This window comes from Xiphophorus hellerii, chromosome 4, assembly GCF_003331165.1.
Source record: "Xiphophorus hellerii strain 12219 chromosome 4, Xiphophorus_hellerii-4.1, whole genome shotgun sequence".
Lineage (NCBI taxonomy): Eukaryota > Metazoa > Chordata > Actinopteri > Cyprinodontiformes > Poeciliidae > Xiphophorus > Xiphophorus hellerii.
The window spans coordinates 15,812,901-15,836,852 of NC_045675.1; the positions used below are offsets into that span (position 1 = coordinate 15,812,901).

The 23,952-nt window shown below is 41.0% G+C and overlaps 2 protein-coding genes across 4 annotated transcripts; one reads left to right on the plus strand and one right to left on the minus strand.

The window, feature by feature from the left end:
• Window positions 1–1,150: 1,150 nt before the first annotated feature.
• On the minus strand, window positions 1,151–9,966 carry LOC116718339 (flocculation protein FLO11-like). 3 transcript variants are annotated; one of them, XM_032560175.1, is made up of 9 exons: window positions 9,715–9,966; window positions 8,725–8,828; window positions 8,179–8,647; window positions 8,008–8,100; window positions 7,887–7,923; window positions 4,920–4,940; window positions 4,290–4,361; window positions 2,964–4,205; window positions 1,151–1,788 (listed from the first exon to the last, which is right to left on the minus strand). In XM_032560175.1, the coding sequence occupies exons 1-9, from the start codon at window positions 9,811–9,813 to the stop codon at window positions 1,511–1,513; spliced, it is 2,415 nt and encodes an 804-aa protein (XP_032416066.1). In that variant the 5' UTR covers window positions 9,814–9,966; the 3' UTR covers window positions 1,151–1,510. The 3 variants fall into 3 exon arrangements, with proteins under 3 accessions (XP_032416066.1, XP_032416065.1, XP_032416067.1); XM_032560174.1 differs by having other exon boundaries at window positions 1,151–1,791; window positions 9,715–9,946; XM_032560176.1 differs by lacking the exon at window positions 4,920–4,940 and having other exon boundaries at window positions 1,151–1,791; window positions 9,715–9,943.
• Window positions 9,967–12,996: 3,030 nt separating this feature from the next.
• On the plus strand, window positions 12,997–20,579 carry LOC116718341 (transcriptional repressor CTCF-like). The gene is made up of 13 exons (XM_032560177.1): window positions 12,997–13,157; window positions 15,627–15,893; window positions 15,986–16,168; window positions 16,266–16,638; window positions 16,736–16,906; window positions 17,113–17,246; window positions 17,336–17,456; window positions 17,545–17,694; window positions 17,823–17,983; window positions 18,067–18,249; window positions 18,332–18,482; window positions 19,070–19,219; window positions 19,316–20,579. Exons 2-13 carry the CDS (start codon window positions 15,648–15,650, stop codon window positions 19,555–19,557), a joined length of 2,265 nt encoding a protein of 754 aa, XP_032416068.1. The 5' UTR covers window positions 12,997–13,157; window positions 15,627–15,647; the 3' UTR covers window positions 19,558–20,579.
• The last annotated feature ends 3,373 nt before the right edge of the window (window positions 20,580–23,952 follow it).

The following is a 23,952-nucleotide window of genomic DNA, read 5'->3' on the forward strand; positions in this document are numbered from 1 at the left end:
GATTCACAGTGAATAGAGCATCCAGAAATTTTACTCAAGGAAAAGTAGCAATACTACACGCTAAAATTACTCAAGTAAAAGTAAAAATACTCCTAAAAGTAATTTTTTCTACAAAGTTACTCAAGTAATTGTAACTGAGTAAATGTAATGAGTTACTACACAACTCTGATCAAGTTATAAAAAACTTATATTATGTAGGACATTTCAGTGTGTTTATTAAATTGTTGAAAGGTATTTTTTTATAATAGAAAAATAGTGAATAATTATGATTGAACAAAAAGATAAAGAAAGTCTCTGAGTAACCCTCAGCCTGTTAGTATCAGAGTTAGTAATGAGATATAATCACTGATTATTTGAACCTTTTGCTTTCTGACACATTTGGAAAACTAAACAAGACTCTTAATTCACCTGGAAATAAAACAATCATAACAGAAAATGATTGGTACTCTGGATAAACACAAAGACTTACCAAATATGTTTGGTTTGGTTTCTAGGGCAAATATCTTAATACACTTGAAATAAGACAAATTAAATTACAAGTAACTTTATAGCAACATATATAAGTTTGCTTTAAGTCAATAATTCATTAATGTTTATGAAAAATTACTATTGCACTGGCAGATTATTTCACTAGTCATGTGGGGAAAATGTCCTGTTGTAGGTGAAAAACATCTGCCTGTGGTACTATTACGTTTCCATCAATACTAAGGAACTACACCAAAAATACTTGGCAAGATTTTGTGTTTTAGCAGTGTAGCTAATTTTTTATCTCAAAATCTTCTCCTGAGAACGTTTACTTACTTTCTCCCTGCTGAAATTAACAATCTGACCAGATAAATTAAATCAATTAAATAATTTAAATAAAATAAACTAATTTATTGAGTGGTCCTGGGTTTCAATTCTGGCCTGGGAGGGTTTGACCGCTGTAGCTAACTGGTTCATCTAAATTGCGATTAAGTGTGTTAAGTGTGTGTGTGGTAGAGGGGAGGGGTGTGTGTGTGTGTGTTTGTTTGTTCTGTGTGTCTCTGTCTTGCCCTGTGATGGACTGGTGACCTGTCCAAGGTACAATAATGGATGGATAATGTTTCAGGGAAATATTACTAACTTCATGTACAAAAACAACTTTAAGAAAGCTTAAGGAATGACTCAGTGAACTGAATAATCCATTTAATAGTCATAGCTATGTTTCTTTTTCATCTTTTGTAAACATCATGTATTTTACCACAATAGTTTTCTTATAGTACATAATCATACGTGCAATGCAAAATCTCAACAGAAGTTAAAAAAAGGACAAAGACACTGCTGGATTTGTTGATTACATCACACCAAGAGGATCTCAGTTCTTTGGTCCAATGGCCCACTCTTAGTGGTGTGCTGCAGTAATGTGGTGGTCCCTGTCAGAAGTGCCATTGATAATCTCTCCCCAGCCTTCCTTACCCTCGTAGCCTTTACTGTGGACTCTCCTGTCTGTCACAGTTGTTGGTCCCGTGTTCAGCGGCTTTGTTATTTTTCACTTATCACCTGCTGACATTGTTTCCTCTCGCTCTTGAGCCTCATTGACTGTGTCGTCTCTGCTCCTCTCACCCTCTGCACCCGGGTCGGGTTCAGAGAGGGCATTCTCCTCAGCTCTCACACTTTCTTCCTGCACTTCTTTTCTTGTTACATCACCATTGTCAACCAGTGGGTTGTCACTGTCACTTTCGCCCTTCTTCTCACCGTGAACATCTTCCTCCTTCTCATCAAGATCGCCTGATTTGGTCTGTTTGACCTCCTCAGAAGGCTCAACCACTACTAAAAGAGAAAAACATTCAATTAGACAAACAACTACCTATAGTATATACATTACATGGAACCATATGAACGGTTCTGACAAAAGTATTTATGCCCCTTGAAGTTGTCCACATGTTTGCATATTGCTGGTCTCTGGTCTTCATAATGATCTATAAACCTCTGAGGCCTTCATAGAACTACATCTACTAGAACTAGAGTTAATTCAAGGTGGGTGGTCTCCATTTACTAATAAGATGACTGTATAACTGGAAAGAAATAGATTTTATAAAAATATATAAATGACATATTATGCTTACAAAACATGTTCATCACATTTCTTGTACAAAAATCATTCTTATATTTCTGTCTGGTCAGTTCTGCCTATTCCAAGCTTCTTTCAGAATGAGCTATTTTAGGGCCTCCTGTCACTTTAAATCCTAATAAACTGCTGCTGGCCACGCCCCCAAACTCAATGTTTACATTCACACGCGAAAATGGATGCAAACAGATGCATAATTATACAAGATACATCGTTGAAAAGCATAAGTAGAGCCTCCTGAACAACCAACAAGAATGAAGAGAGTGGTTTTTGAATGGTAAGTCAACAACAAAACACTTGTATTTTCCAGCAGCCATTAAAGCAGTGCATACTGCAGTAAAACCAGCTGACCAAACGTACTGGAGCTCAGCTTGGGATGCTAGGTAATTGATTGCGACTTAACAATCAGGTGGTGTTTGAACTAAACATTTACTTATTGCCAAAAATGTCTGGGTGTTTTGTTTTTTAAGCGCTTGGGCTATTTTTAGAGTAAGACTCAAATGTAAACAAAAACGTGCAAAATGTGAATTTTGCATCATAGATCTCTTTTAAGATCCCTTTTGTTTTGAATTGACACTATTTAAATCTGGTGAATTTAAATGAACTGAAGTGATTTTGAAAGTTAATTAAGAGATTTGGATTGTGTTTATTCAAAGGAGGTTGAATACAAATGCAGATCAAACTTTTCAGATTTCTATTGGAAAAAAAAAGTAAAAACCATGTGATCCTTTCCTTCAGCATTTAAATTATCCACTACTTTTCACATAATCTCTCAGTAAAATAAACTGAAGTTATTAAAGGTAATCTGAAAACAACCGAGTGGGAATACATCTGGAAGGCACTGAATTACACATTTACTAAAATAAAATCTTACCGGTGTCTGTTGTGGGTTTTCCTGGTTCTTCTTCTCCTTCCCCCCTTTCCTCATGCAGTGTCTGTAAATCTTTATCCTGGTGTGGCTCACCATCAGGGGGTGCTGGACTGCTGAAGCGGCAAGGAGTGGCACTTAACTCTACGTCAGGGGGAATCGTGAAGACTGGATCTGACCCAGTTATGTGCGGGGAGCTAATTGCAGCAGCGCCCGCCGAGCTGCTGGTGGAAGTGGTGTCTGCGCGGTTTAAACTGGTAGCAGTGGAGGCGGTGTCTGTAGGGTTCGTGTCACTGGAAGAAGTGGAGGGAGCAGAAATGAGAGCGTCTGACTGGACGGTGGCAGGAGAGGAGGCAGAGTCCATGTGGTCGGTGGATGGTGGGCTGAGGGTTTCATCAGCTGTGGGAGGGAGGGGAGCAGGGGTCACAGGGGAGGTTGAAGTAACGGGGACACCGTGTGTATCTGCGGTTGTAACTGCACCAGAATTAGGAGGATGACAGGTAGCTACAGAGGTACTGGATGGAGTATGTAGGCCTAAATCTGACACGCTGGTGGAGGAAGAAACTGCGGTGCTGACAGAAACATCACCTCCAGCAGCTGAGAGAGCACCATTTGGCTCCAGGGAAGTTGCCTCAGTTGGTAGATTTGTTGCTGCTTTGGAAACTGGGCTCTGCTGGCAGGGAGCTGAACCAGTTTCCAGGGTGGGGATGGAAGAAGTAGTTTCTGTTTTTGAGGTGGAAGTGACTGAAGGACTTGGGGTTGTGGACTCTGAGGTGGTGGGTGTAACTGTGGCTGTGCCAGGGGGCTCAAATGGGGTAGAGATGCTAGTAATTGTGGAGGTGGGTGCTTCAGTGACAGGAGAACTAGATTTAGGGACTGAGGCTTTTCTGTCACTGGCTATAATGCTGGTAGGTGTTGTAGTTACTGCAGCAGAGTCCACTAAGTCAGTGCATATCTCTGTGTCAGTACTTGAGGAGGAAACTGTGACACTGGCTGAGTCAGGGACTGAATTAGAGATTGTCGGTACTGAAGAAGAGGTGGTAGCAGGAGCAGACGGAGCAGCGGCCAGACTGGGCTTAGTGGGCGTGTTTGTCTCTGCTTCCTGAATCTGTGCTAGCTCGTTCTCTGGCGTATTGCGGCCTGATGTTGCAGGAGGCGGAGCTGGTTTGATTACTGGCTTTGGAAGCAGAGCAGGCTTCCCAGCTGCCTCGTGTGCCGACAGACTCGCCCGAATTTGATGCCGGGTGTCTGGAGAGAAAAAGGAAGGAGAAAATCACCTAGCTGATCGTAGCAGGTTGGGAAAGAGGCTGAAAATGACTAATTATGGTTTACCTGAAGATGCAGACATAGTCCGAGGTTTTGAGAAAGTAGAGGGTGGCTCAGGTTTATTATCAATGATGGTACCTGAAGTGCAAAGACTTTTATGTCATTTTAAAGGGCAAATTAAGCACCACATTTCAGACTGAAGCAGGTAGATTTTGATTCCTTAACTCTTTAAGTGTTATACTAGAAAAGATAGTCATGACATACGCTATTTCAAATTTATGTTTTATTTCTGTATCATAACAAGTGCATTAGCCATTTCATGATCATGTGCTTGACACATTTTTCCCAACCAGAAGGACACAGAAATCCACAATAAAAAAATAACCCATGTAATTACCCACAAAATATACCTGAAAACCTAAAGTAGTCATTTTTCCCCACAAGTTCACGCTCAGTATTTTAGATAAACTATATAAAGAGAAGCTGTTTGCCTACATGTGGCAGGGAAATGTTGCTCTATGAAAAGATATCGGAGGATGGATTCTAATTGCATCATTGATTTTATTGAAGCAAAAATTGCATAGCATCAAAATAAGCAGGGCACATTGATGAAATAGGAACCCTTGTTTGTATGACCTTCGACCATTTGTGTGTGAGTGTGTGCAGGTAGAGTAGGTGTGTGTGTTCATTTCTGACCTGGAGGATGTGATTTACCATCTAGAATAGTAGAAATCCAAACCCAAAACACTTTGAGCCATGGAGAACCAAGGGTAAGGTGGCTTTGGCTGCTGAAGACCCCAGAATAGCCATACAATCGACAGAGATCACCCAACACTTCAACCCAGTTGTACACTCCCCTGTGATAACGCCAGAGCCCATAAGGCCAATCCCGCACCACCATTCTCTGCTGAACTGGCAAAGGCACAAAGGCAAGATGGACAGGGGTCCATGCAATGCTCCTCCCTAGTGTTTGCATCTATGTCTGAGCTACTGTGAAATGTCTCAAGTGGATTAAAATGGGGGTTGCAATTAGGATGTTGGAAATAATGGTTGGGCTTGCAAAGTCCATCATCCCACTCCCCAAGACCATGGTGTTGAGTGGGTATCCCATATAGCAGTGGTCTCAAACTACATTCCTCGAGGGCCAGAGTCCTGCAACTTTTGGATGTGTCTCTTGTCCTACACACTTGAACTAAAAGCTTAGCCTGCCTCTCTACCATACAGTCAAGCTCTACAGAGCTCTGCTAATGGGCTAATATTTGAGCCAGATATGTTGAAGCAGAGAGGCATCTAAAGGTTGCAGGACACTGGCCCTTAAGGACTGGAGTTTGAGACCACGGCCATTTAGATAAGATGGCTGCTGACGTGCCAGGACAGATTTGCTCTACAAAAAGTATATCTGAAGATGGTATCCTAATTGCATGATTGACTTTATGAAAGCCAGAATGCATCCAGCATCAAAGCAGGCAGGCTATGTTGATGTAATAATAACTCGTGTTTGTATGACCTTCAACCATTTGGATTATATGTGTGTCGATGTAGAGTGGTGCAGTTGATAGCGCTGTTGCCTTGCAGCAAGATGTGTGGATTCTCTCTAGCTTCCTCCCACAGTCCACAAACATGACTGTTAGGCTAATTAGTCTGTCTAAATTCTCCTTAGGTGTGGGTCTGTGCATGCATGGTTGCTTGTCCTGTCTGTCTCCTGGTGCCCTGGTGACATGTCCAGAGTGTACCCTGTCTCTCACCCATTGACTGCTGGAGATAGGCACCACACCAGATAGCAGATTGATGGATGAGTGTTGGTGTGTGTAAATAGTAGCATTTGTGTTTCCTAGGTGTATGAACTAGTTTGTCACCTTGAGGTGAACAGTGGTGTGTGGTAAGAATGGTTGAAGGCCTGCCACCCATCACACAGCCCTCTAGAAGAGCTGGGACTCAGAAGGACCAGGTGGAGAGGGCACATTACTCCTCCACCTGGTGGGTTATCCTCTGGGAGGTTAAGAGGGATGGACACCCACCAGAACCCCACGCAGTCCCACCACCCATTGGCAGCCAGACACATCCCCAGAAACCATAGGTCACCCAGTGGCAGTCCACTTTCTGGGTTTGATCAAGCTTCAATTCAAGCATCACCCCACCTAAAGCATGTAAGAGGGTCTTGATCCAAATATGTCCCTGTAATATGAAGTGTAGTTTATGACACTTTATGTCTAAAGTGCATTAAAATTGGGATATGGGAGCAAAGTGCTGCATAGTGCCCCACCCATGCCTACAACGCCCATTGTCCCACATCCTAATACCCTGCTAATATGAGGAGTTGCATATGTTAGGGAGGAGGGGCGGCGCAAAGGGCCAGTACAAATCCCCTTGGGAGCCAGCTCACACCAACTGGAGCAGTCCAGTTAATACAAGTCTTTTCACTACCTTTTTTCTATCATTCTTATATGATTAAGCAATTTTTTTGTCATAAAGGCTTATTTTTTTAAATGTTCAGTTCAGTTTTTAAGGTTATTTTTGCTAAAACCGTTTCAAATCAAGGACTTATCTTCTTCTAAGGTGCATGTAGCCATCTTGAATTAGGCCTTCCACGAGAGGCCAGAAGATACGGATACAATTCAGTAACAGCTTTTTGAGGAAAGTACAAACTTAATTACAAACATCTCAGAATTTTGTAAGACAACAATTGCTGCCTTGCAGATTTCCTGTTATTTTCCTCTGTATTGTTACATTTGAATGTTTCAGATCACTAACCAACATGCCCCAATGTAAAAAAAAAAGAAAATACTCTCAACCCTAATGGCTGTGCCATTCCTGGCAGCTACAAGTGTGATCAAGTGTTTGCTACAACTGTTAGAGTCTTTGACAGTCTTTTTGTCCCACTTTTCCTCTTGGAGTTGTTTAAATTCAACCAAACTGCAGGGATCCAAGTGTGCTTAAGTTTAATGTCAGAAACTGATGGTTGGAGATTCACCTTCAGGATATTCTTTTGGGAGAATATCCATCATATTGCCTTCACTATGTTCATTTATTTAAATTGCAGTGCTAGTTTCCAAAATGTTTCCCTTTTGTCTCATCAGTTCAGTGAATATTTCCAACATATCTTTATGTCTTGAAGATGTTTTTTATACGGCATTGCAGCTCTCCCATGGGTACGATTGTTCCCAGTCTCTTTCTGATTGTTGAATCAGGAACACTAACTTTACGTGAAGCAGGTAAGGCCTGCAGTGCTCTGATGCTGGGATGTATTCTTTTCTGGATGAGTCCTCGATGTGCTCACCAGCCTCATGATTTGGTTTTCATCTGTTCTTGAATTTCTGTGAATTATTGGGGAATAGTGTGTTGTGTTTTGAGCTCTCTTAGCCTACTTCGTGTTGTCAGGCAGGTTCTTTTGAAGTGATTTCTCGACTCTGTGGGTCGTGCAGTAATCAGGCCTGGGTGTGGTTATCTTTGGTTGATATTAAAATGTGTTTGATGATCTGAAACATTTAAGTTTGACATAAAAAAAAAAGCAAAACTGAAAAAATCTGTGAAATATGAATGTTTTTACAATACTGTTCGTGTATTAAAAATATACTTTTGGCATAATTGACTTAAAGGTCATTTCAGCTTTATTAACAATCAGGAGGAAAGAATTTAAAAAATGCCATAGATGATGATACATACCTTCAGATTCAGCCTTTTTCATTTCTCCTTCTTGATTCTAAAATAATAACAAAAAATGTAACTCGAATACTCATAATTCCTCCCTATATGCCAGATAATTGAGGCATGCGCATGTACACACCTGTGCGTCTCCCGGTGGAGGCTTAGAAACCCCAATGCGCTGAAGCATAAGATGGAGTTTCTGCTCAAAGCTGTGCTGGCCTTCAAACTGTTTCTGAAATCAGCAGAACATGAGTGACATTCAGATGGTTTTACTACGATAGTAGAAGAGTTGAACTGCAGTGATGTTCACCTTTGCGGTGTTTCTGGCATTGGTAGCTCCTGCTGCTGCTGATCCAGACAGCAGGATGAGAGACTGGGATTTCCCCTCTCTGAGAGCTCTGCGGGGAGGCGCTGCCTCGCCCCTCAGCGGCGCGTCACCGGTAACCTCCGTCTCCTGTACAGCTGCCTCTCCAGTAACAGCACTGGGATGAGCTTTCGCTTTATCCTTTTCATTCTCCTTCTCGTGCTCCTTCACCCGCTCCTTCTCCTTGTCTTTCTCTGACCTGGCGACCTCCCTAAGAGGCCGGATGAAATCGGCGATGGAGGCTTTTTTGGGGCGACCCTCCTGGCTCGGCTCTGACTTCAGACCTCGCTTCCTCTTGAGGGTGAAGAAATCTCCCAGTTTCCTCCTGAGAGTTTTTGTCGGTGGAGGACAGGGAGCAACAGCGCTGGCAGGAACCACTTCTTGCTGTGTGATAGTTTCCTCATCCTGCTTGGTCCTACACAAAGAACCTTACATGTCAACTCTAGCTGCTTTTATTCACACTGGATCATTTAGCTACTGAGCGATACTCACAGCGTATCAGTGGGAAGTACTTTCTTTGTAAAGAACTCCTCCACGCCTTCATCCACTCGCCCCATGTGCTCAAGAACTTCATTTTCAGTCTCAATTATCGTCTCCTAATTACCACACATAGAAATAAGCAGATCCCAGCAATCACAAACTGTATCACATATAACTTTACATTACATAACAATCACCTCTGAAAACCCACACACTCTGGCAGAGCTGTTCCTCCTGCCTCAATGCACGTTTTATTTTTTTTTTTTTGGTTTGATTTTCTCATCCATTTCAGATGGAACCAGGCCTCCTGGGAGCCAGTTGCTCAGTAACGTACAGAGATCGAGCATCGCCGGGTTTTGCATCCAGAACGAGCGCAGCATAATTCATTTTGCCAATAAAGGTAACGTGATATCAAAATTGCAGCTATGCAGAGTTGCATTACGCTGATCATGTCAACATCTGCGCCCACAAGTGGAGATGAAAGTCAAGAGGTTGGCTGCAGAACACGAATTTAGCAGAAGTCACCGTTACGCGATCTTCTGCCAGGGGGATTGGGTGAATTTTGTCTCCATGGGAGTGACTGCATGTCTACAAGCTGCTGAGGCTCTGTGACAACATGACCAGCTCAATGGGGAATAGATGCACTCACTCAGCATTTAGAAAAATTTACAGGTTAAAAATTCCTAAAGCCTTTTTTTGTATGGTTTCCTTTTTTGCAGGAAGAGCCGGGGAAGACGCTGAGACCAAATTCCCACTCGCCCTCATCACCATCTCATATGCACACAGAGAAAAGAGAGTGGGCTTTTCAAAGAGCAAGTGACCGGTACAAAGGGACTGCCTAATTCAAGCAGGGACCAGGCATCTTCTCCACCCTTCCCTTCCCCCTGCCTCTCCCCTCTATACCCTCTTCCATCCTCTCCCTCCCTTCCATTTTTCTCCCCTCTCTCTCTCACACACACCAACCATTTTATCCCAAACCCATCTGATTCTCACACACATTACCTGCGGTCTGCTGGGACGGTAGTTCAGTTTTTGCCGGTGGGGTCTCGGTCTGCTCTGGGTGTAGTGCCTGAGAGCTGGTCCGCCCAATGGCAGCTCCATTGGGGAGACACGGCACGCTGCTGCCGCGGCTCTGTTGCTGAGGCACGGTTGCTAAGAGCACCAGCAGTATGTAATGCCTCCACAGTGGTGGGAGGGACCAGGCTGGCTCGACTGACAGATCTGACAACAGAACCTCGCCTTTCTCTGCCACCGCCCCCCCTCCTTCCCTCTGCGAGAGGAAAAACCAGGAGGAAAAGATGGTGATAAGACAAGGAGAGGCTCTGACACACACAGAAAAGTCGCCACTCTGACACCTGCTTAATCAATGCATCCCTTGCACTGTGCATCTGCACCCTAACCATCACTTTAAGCAGGAAACCTCTGAATGGACTGCATGTTCTGCTATTGCTTATGTAACGAATTAATAATTTATTTTATATGCGCAAAAGATGCTTTGAAGCAGTAATTGACAGGCTGACCTGGCATTTCTTGGGTCCTTTATCACTGAAGGAACCTGCGTTAAATGGGTTGTGAGGTGTAAAACAGCGAGTTGCACAACTTGTTCAGGAGCCATAAAACACGACACACGCCCACAAGCACCAGTTTCTACATATTTTAATCCCAGTGCCTATTTCTCTGGCGGCTTGCATTCTGGGCTTCAGGGGAATTTTGTTGCTTGCATGACTGCTGAACATTTGATATTCAAACTAGGAGAGATATTTAGACATTGAGGATATTCATCTGGATTGTTTCTATATGTGGATCGCATTTCTTTGCTATTTGCTTCTGCGACTATTTACACAAATGAGGGGAACATCATGGGGACTGTTTCTTTTCAGCTTAAATTCCCTTTTCAGCCCAGAAATAACTTGTTTTCATTTAAGGAATCCCACATGAGACATTTTCCACATGCAGTAATATGCCGTCACCTATTTCAGCGCCAAGCTGCAGGTACAATAAACCTGCAGGTTATTGTAACCTGGAGGCAAGTTTGGGTCATTGTTTTCTGAAGCTTAAATGCGATTAATGCTAATTAGAGCCTGTCTGTACTTGTAATCCCCAAAGATTGAATCTAATAAAAAGACCAGATGAGACTGTACTTTCAACTAATGAGCAGGAAGAACTCCTGCTAACTAAATATTCTCAGGAGTAGAAGGAGGAATGAACATTTTTAAATGTAACCTTGTACATTTACTTAAAGAAATGTGTTTTAGGGAAATTTGTTTTCAAGGAAACACAGCACTGCCTGTACGTCTGTTTGACTTTGAGAATTTAATTTAAATAATAACTCAAACAGTAAATAAATCAGTAAATCAAAATGTATCAAAAACACAACCCCATAAAAATAAATGAATAAAATCTAAAAAATGATAAGTCCAAATCATATAGATACTAAATCAATTTATCATTAGAATCTCTATCTATGAGCTTCAACTTGATGACTACAGTGAGAATTTATTAAAAGCAATTTATTTCACAACTTTGTATTAAAAGCTGACCAGGGACTGATTTAATTGTTAATCTGATTTTTTCTTGTAGCAACATGTTTACAGTCACCACACATTTTTACTACACTGCTTACCAGGGCTGTCCAATAGTCGGAAAATATAGTTGTGAGCCTATACCTGAAAACTGTGATGGAGTAAAATTGTTCTTCAGGATGTGCACAGTTAAAAAGACCATCCTGCATAAATTAGTTTCATTTTTTACTTATTTTCCTTCTCATATTTCTGACGGCTTACAAAAAGTAGAACGAATCTTAAAACCTTGAACAAAGGATGTTTCATGAGTATCATTTTATTTTTAGGTCACTTTGGTACAGACTGCAGACAAGCCTGTGTTTCTCTTTCTGTTCTAAATGTGACTGATATTACAGAGCACAGACCTTCACCTTTCCCTTGCAAATAGTTTTAGAGAGAATTGCAAGTCCCATGTGGCAATATACGTATAAACATGCATGAAATCCACGATACCAGTTTGGTAAATGGAAGTCTAAGATTTGCTGATGGACATAATTTGCTTAAACAAAAAGTGATATATTGTTATTTGAGTTCAGTGAAGTAGAGTGAATTCAAATAAAACTCTCCTATTTGAAGTGCACACATGTCCCAAAGCTGTTTATAAAATATGGAAAAATAATTATACTTTCTAAATTCTCATTTGTTAATTTTTATCTGCAGCTTTCTGACCAATCGCCGATTACCAATCTTTTAAAAAGCCTGACCTGCTGATTCCAAGTTTAGCCTGTACCAATTTTTTCTGTCTGAAATGTTGTTAAATATAGTAAGAAAGTTGCTGAGTAAGCAACAGTGGGGTAGCCATCATTGACTGCAAACATGCAGACATGATGTGGTGAGAAGGTCTATCAGTCAAACCTTTCTCACAGGAGAACTGAGGACAGTGATTGATATTTTAGACCTTTACTGAGATATAAGATTGGTGGATCAAATCAGCTTCACATATAAAAATAGATTGACCACCAATCGACCACCAAACGAGTACAAGTAACCACTGGAATTTTGCTACCTCATTGAGTTTTATTATTTTTACAATTTTTTAAAATAAATAACTAAGAAACTTACCCAGAAAACCCCCTAACCAAACATCCAGATAAACAACAAACAAGTGTGATTAGAACTGAAGTTAAGGAATGAATCCTGATCTTTTCCTACATAATGCACAGTATAGCCTTAATTCACATCCCATGTCGTGCTGATCCCATCTATCTATGCTTGCACTAAAAACACAGAGCAACATGTGCTGGACATTAAAGGAAACATAACATCAAACTGACATTAAAAAACTCTTTCCCAAGGAAAACATAGTCAAGATGGGCAACCCCTGCATAAACCTGTTTACATACTGTAGTGCACAGAAAACAGTTTCCTAAAACACTTTTGTTTTACCTTTTGTCACTTGTGTGGTTCCATATGTTTCAAATTAATCCCATTTCTAACAAACCTCACACTGCCCTCTTGTGGTTAACTTTATGCACTACTCTAATCCGAATCACTATTTTTGACTAAGCTTTGAGTACTTGCCTGGGGTAAGTTTATTTACACCAGAACTGATCTGCACATGTTAGAGCGCTTTTCGTTTCCCCCCCTCCAGCTTCTATTGATTATAATAGTCGTGTCGCCACGCCCACGCCTCATTTCAAATCTGGCGCCCATAACACACAGCTGCGGCGGGGCCACGCCCCTCTACTCCCTCGGGTCGCTGTGAGCGCGCAGGCGCGCTGCTGCTAATGGGCCGCCATTTTGTGTTAGGCCTACTCCTCCAAAGCGGGAGAAAATTAAGAGCTCGGCGCAGAGCACACACCACCGTCTGCTGCAGGATTGAGAGGAGCAATCATCGGCACTGAGGTTCGAAGTGACTACAACGGGGAAAAGAACCAGCCAGTAGTAAGTAAAAGTATCATTTTGCCTCCAAACAAGGAGAGGTTTTTGTAGGAGCCGTCGACGGCCTCTAGGTGTCACGGTAGGGCTTACCGTCCAGGCGGCTGGCGGGGGGTGTTTGTCTCCCTCTATCGTTATCCAAAATACACTAAATGCCTCTATAAACCCCCACTAGGTGAGTCTGTCAAGTATGTTTGAGGCTTCCAGACGAGATAATTGTGTATTTACGTGGGGATGGATGCATTTCTCGGTATTTCTGATTTAAGTCTTTTCAGGCCTGACGTCCATCTTATCGTGCCCTTTGTTTCCTGTTTTCAGACGTTGTCGCGCTTCCCCACTTAAACACAGCGAAGCTTAGCCAAGTTCTTGTCTCAAAACCCAACTTGTAAATTATTTCTGCTCAAATGAAAGCAAACGGAAGATGGACAACTTGTGTTCTTTAAAAACAAAAACGGATAGATGAGCGTTTGGGGGGATTGGCTGATCGACTGATTGTGATTGGCAAACAGTCAAACCCCATCAGTGTCTCATTATCACCGCAGGAAGACGTGAACTGACTCTGTCGATGGCCGTTTTTTTTTTTTTTTTCTGTTAAACCGTCGGCTTCGCGGTTTCTTTGTGAACACATTTTAATCTGAATTACTGTAATTTTATTCACTATAACTCAGTTTAATTAACCTGCACTCCAACGTGACCTCCATTATTGTTGGTTTTGCGCGCTCCAAGTTAAGACTACTTCGGTTATTTTATTTATTTTATATTTTTAAGACGTGTTAATACTCAACCAGTTGTGCTGCTGAAACTACTACAGCGGGAAAGAGCGCACCACGTAAAAGTAAAATACTTTTTAAATTATACATTTATGAGTAGTTGATTTGCACTAATAAGTATTATTTTGTTTCTTCTGAGCTGGTAAAACAACAAAACAGCGACTGTGAAGATGCTTTTATTTGTTTTCTTTACTGGTTTGGGGGAATTTATTATGTTTCAACATTGATTTGTTGAAAGTCCTTTTGAGTGTTTCAGCCTGAGCAAAGGGCAGAAAGCCTTGTGGTAATTTATCTAGGGTTGTGTCATGTAGATGTAGGGCGATATAGACTTAAAATTTAAATTCCCATCTTGTGGTAACTTTTGCAAGGCCAGTGAAACTTATTCCCAATCGCCTACTTCTGTGCCTGCTTGCAATAGTTTACTGTTAATAAATTGTGTTGCGTTGTGTTCAATATTTTTTTTCCTTGTAGAATAAACACTTGGAAAAGTTGATGAATGTTATAATTTTCAGTATAAATGCCCATGCTTCATGCCCAATCCTAGGTTATATTCTTTGTTTTTAATTGTTTAACCTTCTTGTTTCTAAATATTAAGAATATAAAATCAGTACATCACATTTCAATGTTTTTTGTTAGAAATGGTTCACTGTAACACAGAAACATATTCTTGATTTACCTTGAAAAATTCTCACTCATGTCAATTGAGATGATTTTAAATCTTTATTAGATTACAGATGAGCTGGTTGAGGTCTGGCAGGTGCAGCTGTAGCAGACAAACTTTGCTGTGCCTGAATTTTTTTATTTTATTTTTTTTTAAGTTGGAAATGATGACTCCCTTGAGTTCAGCACATTTTTGTTTCAAGCAGATGCACTTGCTATTTTTATCCGTTATTAATAAATGTGCAAACATCTTTTTCTCCACCTTATTTTTAAGCACTCAAGTGACAAGCTCACAAATCGATTTTAAATATTTGTGGTACTTGGAAGTGTTAACTGGTTTATGCCTATAATAACTCTTTTAGTTTCAGCCGAATTGGACGCTAAACTCAGGTCTGCTCTGCAACTGCTAACGTTCCCACCTCATGCACAAATATTAAGCATGTAAATATGTCTTTGCATGGCTGGCATCCTATATGCATCAATTTTTAATCATGTTATTCAAAGCAACATTGCTTCTATTATTGGATACCCTGATGTCTGATTAACTTAATTACTGCCCTACATCGTACGGCGTGCAATTAATTTCAGACACCTGAATGAGGCCTGTCTAGATTATGATTAATGAAAACACAGATAAGTACACCTTAGGTTAAGATGAAGTCAAAAGTGGGAGGGAGAGAAATTAGGGATGCAAGATATATCGACACCAACATCGGTATCGGCCCTCAAAATAAAACTGTGCCAACATTAACAACCAATAGTTTTCATCTTATTGCTGTCTTTTTCTGCTTGTTTCCTCCCCCCAAAGGTCTCAAAAAGGTAGAGAAATATTTATAATATTGGTAAATATCGGTTATTGGCCATAACAGCAATATTAATATCAAATATCGGTATCTGCCAAATTTTTCATATCGGTGCATCCCTCAGAGAAATTATATATTTATGACATTGGGATTTGAATCGGCAAAGGGGAGACTTGAACAGCACCTCTACTGGATAGTGGTTGGTTTCCTCATTCCTAACCATTCCAACTCTTTCTTTCCAGAGCGTTGGTTAGCCCATTGCCATGGAGGGCGAGGTTGTTTCCATGGAGTCGGCTCAGGCCGCTGCCCTGGGCGCTGACGGAAAGGTCCTGCCGGAGGGTGGAGAAGCTCTGATACAAGCAGTGCAGGGAGAAGTGGCCGGTGACATGAACATGATGGTGATGGACGCGCTGGATCCCACTCTGCTGCAGATGAAAACAGAAGTGTTGGAGGGAGGCGGCACGGTGACGGTTACCGGGGGAGACGAGGGTCAGATCATCACACTTCAGGTGTGTACAGGTCACTAAATTGGGTTGCAAGTAACTGGACGTAACTGGATGATGTGAGTTGTTTAATTGTAGCTCTGAGCCGTTTTCTGCAGGTGGTGAATATGGAGGAGCAGGCCGGTGCCACGTTAGGTCTCGGTCAGCTTCAGCTGGTGCAAGTCCCGGTCACAACAACAACTGTAGAGGGGCTCCAGGCTACTTTTGTTGAGGCATCAGGAGCTAACAAGGATGCAGAACCTGTTATCTGCCACACCCTTCCTTTGCCTGAGGGCTTCCAGGTGAGAAATAATTCCCTCCTTCTTTTAAATCCATGGTGTTGAGATTATTATTCAACAGCTTTGATGCTATGCACTGAATCTTTAATGGCTTGTTTAGGTTGTAAAAGTGGGAGCGAATGGTGAGGTGGAGACTGTAGAGCAGGAAGAGCTCCAAGCAGCCCACGATGAACTCCAAGCAACACAGGAGGAGGAAGAGGAAGATGACGAAGTGGTTGAATCTGAAGCTGCTGTCCCTCAGCAAGAAGACCCAGAGTGGTCAAAGGATCCAGATTACCAGCCCATCACTGCTATCCGCAAAGGGAAAAAGGGCAAAAAGAGCCGACTTCGGTATGCAGAAGGAGATCGGGACATGGATGTTTCTGTGTACGACTTTGAGGAAGAACAGCAGGAGGGGCTCCTGTCAGAGGTCAATGCTGAGAAGGTTGTGGGCAATATGAAGCCTCCAAAGCCCACCAAGATCAAGAAAAAAGGTCCATTTTCACTTTAAGCACTTACACAGTTTGTTGGTTTCCTACTTAAATTTTGTCAATATTGTAGCTTTACTTTTCTTTTTTTGTCTGTCCTTAGGTGTGAAGAAAACTTTCCAGTGTGAGCTCTGTAGCTACACCTGTCCAAGACGTTCTAATCTGGATAGACACATGAAGAGCCACACTGACGAGCGGCCGCACAAATGTCACCTGTGTGGCAGAGCCTTCAGAACAGTCACGCTGCTGAGGAACCACCTGAACACACACACAGGTAAAATGAGGCAAAGATATTAAAATAATTGTACTTTAACATCAGGTACCACATCTAGTATTCATAATTACTGAAGCGGTAATTCAAGTGCTTTTGTTAAAGCTGGATTAAACAGCAAATGGCATTTGACTGTTGACTACATGCATAAATATACGAGTGTTTGAAACTAATGCAGAGAAGTTTATTCCCATTTTCTTACATTTTAGGCACCCGGCCACACAAATGCACAGATTGTGACATGGCGTTTGTGACCAGTGGAGAGTTGGTGCGTCATCGTCGCTACAAACACACACATGAGAAACCCTTCAAGTGTTCAATGTGCGACTATTCCAGTGTGGAGGTACTTTGATTTATTCAAGGGTGCTGCATTTAGTTTTTATATGCATTTACTTGTACTGTGAAGCAATTATTTTAATTTTGTTTTCTTAGGTGAGCAAGTTGAAACGGCACATCCGCTCTCATACTGGGGAGCGGCCGTTCCAGTGCAGTCTTTGCAGCTACGCCAGCAGAGACACCTACAAGCTGAAAAGACACATGAGGACACATTCAGGTAAAACACACCTGGCCTGTTGTTTTTAACCAGTTTGCATGTTTTTGCACAGAATATCATAATATTTTTCCTTCCTTTTGTGTTTCAGGGGAGAAGCCGTACGAGTGTTACATCTGCCACGCCCGTTTCACACAGAGCGGCACCATGAAGATGCACATTCTGCAGAAACACACAGAAAACGTGGCCAAGTTCCACTGCCCCCACTGCGATACGGTGATCGCTCGCAAGAGTGATCTAGGTAAGTCCTGTCAGGATGTGGGAACAAAATTGGACACATTGTTGGAACTGATTCTCTTCAGAATGAGCGACTTTAGGTTGTGTGGCGTTTCCTCCCTAATAATAATAACCTGGTCGCCTTTTCTGTAGGTGTTCACTTGCGGAAGCAGCACTCGTTTATCGAGACGGGGAAGAAATGTCGTTACTGCGACGCTGTGTTTCACGAGCGCTACGCTCTGATCCAACACCAGAAGACTCACAAGAACGAGAAACGTTTCAAGTGCGACCAGTGTGATTACTGCTGCAGACAGGTGGGATGCAAACATCTGCTGCATGAAGTTATGACTTTACATGTAAACTGCCAATTGTAAGATGCGGGTGTGTTGTCTTGCAGGAGCGCCACATGATTATGCACAAGCGTACACACACAGGGGAGAAGCCATTTGCCTGTAGCCAGTGTGAGAAGACTTTCCGTCAGAAGCAACTTCTGGACATGCACTTCAAGCGTTACCATGATCCAAACTTTGTTCCCACCGCCTTCGTCTGCAACAAGTGTAGCAAGACCTTCACTCGCAGGGTAAAACACACTGAGGTTTCAGTGTAGCCGCTGTAGTTTGTCCTTTGGCTGTCAGAGATTTACAGTTTAGTCTGTTCAACAGAACACAATGCTGCGTCACGCAGAGAACTGCATGGGTGAAGCTGGTGGAGACGAAAACGGAGACCCGTCTCCCAAGAAGGGACGGCGTGGCAGAAAGAGGAAGATGCAGAGCAGAAGGGACGATGATGATGACGACGATGACGATAACACTGGTACTTAAAACTTTATTTTAATCTTAAGATTAAGCTTATATATGTGTTTTGTGTTCTGCACATTTCACAGCTCAACCATAAATGCAACAACATACACTGTCCTCCATGTTGGTTCTCATGTCCACCATGAGAACCAACATGCTTCTCTTTCTGCTCACTTCTTTTTACTCCGTATCTTAATACTTTCTGAAGCACTGCCTGGTTTTCAAAGCAAAACTGCTTGATAGTATCTGCAAAACTACTACACATGACTGATTAGTAGTCCAGGACCTGGTGGTTGGAGAACTCATTTATTTAAACGTTTATTAAATTATCAAAATATTCTAAATAACGGTCACAAGCCTCCTTTTGTTGTATACAAAACAGAAGGTTAAGTACACATTTTCTCTTAAAGATTATTTTTTTTAGAAATGTAGGAACTTTTGTTTGTAAGCAGTGGACATTTTTTAAGAATTTTTTTTATTATTATAATTTTTTTTTGTCTTTTAAAGCTCAATAAAATGGTCTTTTAACTCTTCAGCTAACTAATTAAAATGTACCCATCTGGGGTAACTGTGGGAGGTTTTAACAGGCCTGTTTTTATGTAGAAGGAGAACTGGATGAAGTAGAAGACGAGGAAGATGAAATGCTAGATGAGATCGAAGTGGAACAAGCCGAACCAGTTGTCCCAATTCCTGCACCAGTTGAACCCCCGGTGAAGAGGAAACGTGGACGCCCCCCGAAGAACAAGCCTGACCGTAAGTTTCTGTCTCATTTTTAAGATGTTCACACTCTGACATTTTACTCTGTAGCACCAGATTCTGACCCAAGTTTGCTTTTTTTTTTTTTTGCAGCTGCTGCCATCATCCGTGTGGAGGATGAGGTCACAGGGGAGGTGGATGACATCATCGTGAAGAAGGAGGTCGGTGCGGAGCAGGAAGAGGGCGCCATGGAGGAGGTGGTGGTTGGCGGCGTCAAGTCGACCATTCAGTTGGAGGAGCTATCTCAGGTAGAAGGAGCGGAGGTGCAGATGAGCGAGGCCCCGCCCAACGGAGACCTGACCCCCGAGATGATCCTCAGCATGATGGACCGATGATTTATGTGAAGGTGGAATCTGTAAAAACGCCCAGACCTTTGGTTAAATCTTTATTTTAATTCTTGGCATTTAGGATAACAAAACCTTGCACCATGCACAGAAAACATCACTGTTGTAATTTAAAAATGTACTTTTTAATAATGTGCCGATAAAGACTTGGGACAAGTGGGGGAGAAAATGTTAATAAGGATTTATCAAACCAAAAACAAATTTTAGTACATTTTAGTTTGAGGTGGCTGTAGTTTGTTGCAGTTTATCTATGGGTGATTTGGTTTACAAAAATAGAGTGTGTGTTAATCCATACTAATTGTCTTCAAAAATATCTGGATGAGCTTTTTAACCTTTTGTAGGACATTTCTTGCCATTTTAGGCTGATACGGAGTGTGTAAATAGAACCTGAATATTTAAAGCCCAAATTGAAAAATGTAATTGTACGAACAAACAACTGTCTCTGATTACGGCCACTTCAAATTACAAACCATGAAATATCTTGAATATTTTTTTTCTTTCTATGTGGTTAGCACAATTTCTTTTTTTTCTTAAATCATATTCTAGTTTTTAAAAGCTTAATAGGCTGCTTATCTCATGCTCCTTTCCTGCTACTGTAATACCTGTAGAAGATGTGTATGTACTAAAATTGTCACAGATGAGTGCAAAGATAAAAACAAAAAAAAAACTGAATAGTTTTGCTCTCATGTGTAGTCATTCCACATTAGGTTAATGTTTTCCTTTTTGTACTATTGGCGAAGCTAAGTAGCAGCTTGAATGACCCTTTAATAACTGGCGGTTGAGAACAGATGTATGACTGTACAACCAATAAAAGTAGTCATGGGACTGATAGGTTTCTGCAGTTGTAATGATCTATATTTTTAAAGGAACTGGTTTGGCTCTGCTGATATGTTAGTACAGTTGCAGCAAGAATTCACTTGACACATTCTGTTAAAATTGGCTGGTTGGGGGCAACAAAATGAAAAATGTCATATTTTGCTTGCAAATATATTTTATTAAATTGGAAAGCCTGATTTTTGTTTTCTTTATACGACAGATGAGTGGAGAAATGTGCCTGAGTTTTAGCTGGACTTGAGTTGCATCCTGTTTTGAAGACATTTGGAAATATACAAACTTAAAATAACTCAATACTTTACAGGTCTGGATAAAGGAGAACAAATGAGAAAAAAAATAATTGTATTTCCACATGTTAATCCCTATTCTGTTTAAGTCTTGTTTGTCCTTTTCTTTCTTTTCTCCATCAAATCCTCTTTTTTTCTGTCCTTTCAATTCTTGTCCCTGTTTTTCTTCTTTCCTCTCTGCCCTTCATTTGACTTCAGTTCCTCTATTTGTCTCTTGTCCTCCCTCCTCTTGTGTCCTGCTTTCCCTTTCCTCCTTATGTCCTTCATCATTCTTTTCTTAACTTCTGTTCTTCATTGTTGTCCTACTTGTCTTTACTCCTCCTTTCCTTGTGCCCTCATCTTGTTTCCTTCCTTGTCATTTATTTTCCTCCTCTGACTCTTGTCACCCTTCCTTTCTGTTTTTTTTTTTTTTACCCATTTCCATATTTGAGGCCTGCAAGTTGTAGAAATATCTCAAATAATTTCATTGATATTTTACTAAAGTGGTAATTCTGGAAAGGTTAGTTTTTACATAAATTATATATATATAAACTTGAACTTGCTTTTAATTATAACTGGCTTGATTTTCACTTGTCATGTGCAATTTTCTTCCATGTGACGTGTCCCATGGGCAAAGCATGTTGAAGCTAATTACAAATACTTCCACTATCAGATATACACACGTTTATTCTCTTTTTTTTTAAATGTACAGAGACATTTCAAAATAGATTTAAATGGAAGTTGCCTTTCAGTTATTTCTATTCATTTGCAAAAATGGAGAAAAGTTTATCAGTTTTTATGAACTGATTGTGCTACTGGGATAGTAAATCCATCTGAGTATTTTTACTGTAAACTGATTATTGCAGCATTTTGCAACTTTTGTGAAAGAAACATTTTGCTCTGTCCAGCTAAATAAAACTTTAGGGCTGCAAATGTTACATAATCTTCTGGGGAAAAAAACCTAAGTCTGTTTATAATTTTTAGTAAATACCGACTGTAGAAAATGTTATTGTCCTAGATGAAAACGGAGCAGAACTCTAGTTTTCCAGAGAAATGCCTGAAGGATTCTACTGAAGTTGACATCAAACCTCAAGTGTAGAAAAATACCACACATTTCACAATGATTTAAAAATAAAATCCATTTGTAGGAAACATACAAATCCATCCAAGTCAGTTTTATATTACTGAAAGTAGCAGCCAGGCGCTGCTGATGGAAAAACTTTTGATAAAGTGATCAGTAACAAGTGTGACCATCTTCATAAAAGCACCTGTTTTGGTGGTTTGCTGGTCTGAAGCGTACATACTAACACAATGCCAATGTGGAAAGACATCAGCAATGACTGAGAAGGAAGATGGACTCTGTTTGTGGTGGAGGTTCTCTACCACTGAGCAGCTGTCATACCATTTAATATTTAAAACGGTGTAAAATTACAAATAGTACACCTTAATTAAAAGTGTGTACACTCAGGTCAAATTAAAGGTTTGCTTTTTTTTATGTAAGTTCTGTTAATTGAGTGAAGCTGTTTTTTATTTTATTTTATTCTATTACTTACAAAAACCTAGTCAAACTATGATGGTTTAAAGTTGCGGGAAGTGGCAGCAAAAAGCACCACCGCCATTCCCTCCTGCTGTCAGCTGACTGAGAGAAGGCTACACTACAATATGTGTTCCCGTTGTACTCGGAACTGGGAAATTCCGGCTTTCCAGTCGAGAAAAATCAACTGGAAAGGCATCCTAAGTCAGATTTCCCTCTGATGAACTGACAGTAACTCCTACTAGCCCCAGTTACACCTGGTGAGGCGGCGGACTTCGCGTTTCAAAATGGCCGCCGCTCTCATCAACGGTAGAAAGATGTGGTGGAAGCATGTTTATTTTACGAGACGTACAACTAACACTACGCCTTAAATACTGTAGCGCCCATAACTCTAAACTGATCAAATTTAAAGTGGTGTTTGTTTATGTAAGATGTATTACAACGTTTATGAGCATCACCATGTTGATCTTTTTACTTCTTAACTAGAATGATGTTACTGCCTTGGTCTGACTTCGAACCAGCTCCGAATTTTGTGCCCGAGTGATAAATATTCACAAGTTCAGGTATGTGGATTTGTTTTTGGATCATTTGGAGCAACAGTAAGTGCGACTCAAATAATAAGAATTTGAAGTTGTTTTAATATACAATTATAAAACTCCTATAGAATATTTTTTCTCTGAGTTCAATTTCAGCTGCAAGACTGAAATTTGGGGCACATTTTTTGCCCCAAATGTGCATTCATAAACTTTTAATAACTCTTGCTCAATTTCATTTGCACACACTCAGAATGTGACCATAAACCGACAGTGGTATTTGGATTTCATGTGGTTTCTGAGAGCCACCTAGAGTTTCAACACTGATCCAGAGCTATACATAAAACAAATAAAAATGAAAAATACTGTAACTGAATAACTGCATTAATGGAGAGCAAAGGTTTTATTCTACTTGATGATAAAACTACTGACCATAACTCTGTTAAATCTAGTTTGCTGACTACAAATAGTATTTTGTGGTCAGTTTTTTCTTTTTGTATTATTTTAACGCACACATTCCTTTGTTGACATATAGGGCAGGCAGAGTTTTTTTTAAAAAAAAAAATACATTTTCGGTCTTTTTTCCATCCTTATTACATGTTTTCAACCAAGTTCTTCCTTTTAATGTGTTTGCTTGTACATTGTATGTACGCAGCAAATTCTTTTGAGCTAGATGTGGAAAACACTGCATGGATTTTAGGAAAACTTGGCACAAAATTTGGCACAAACACGTGGAAGCAGTTTGCAGCTCAGAACGGTGTTACTTTTAACCTTCTGCAAAGGGAATCCACACTTTATTATCCCAGTAACACTAAGTTTATTCCTCCTAATTTCGGTGCCTTGATTCCCCGATACTGTAATAATTAGTCGAAACAACATAATTTACCCAGCGGTGTAGCACACCACACGCTGTCAGCAAGCCAGCTGTATTTTATGAGTGAAAAGTGCCAGATGCTCGTCCCTTCATTCTCAGCCTGCGGGTCCAACTCGGACCAGCAACCCTCGGGGCATCTACAGCTCAGATTTATCCGTCGGAACCGAACCGAACAGGCCGCTCATTGTGACCGCTGCTCTGGGAAAGCGTTCGTCTCCTGGTCCTTCCTCTTTCTCGGAATAGTCATGGCTATTTGTTTCCGCTGCTTTCTCTGTGGTGTCGCCAGCACAGAAAAGGGGTAGCAACGGAGAAAACAGTAACTGAGGCTGAGGGACATGTTTGTTG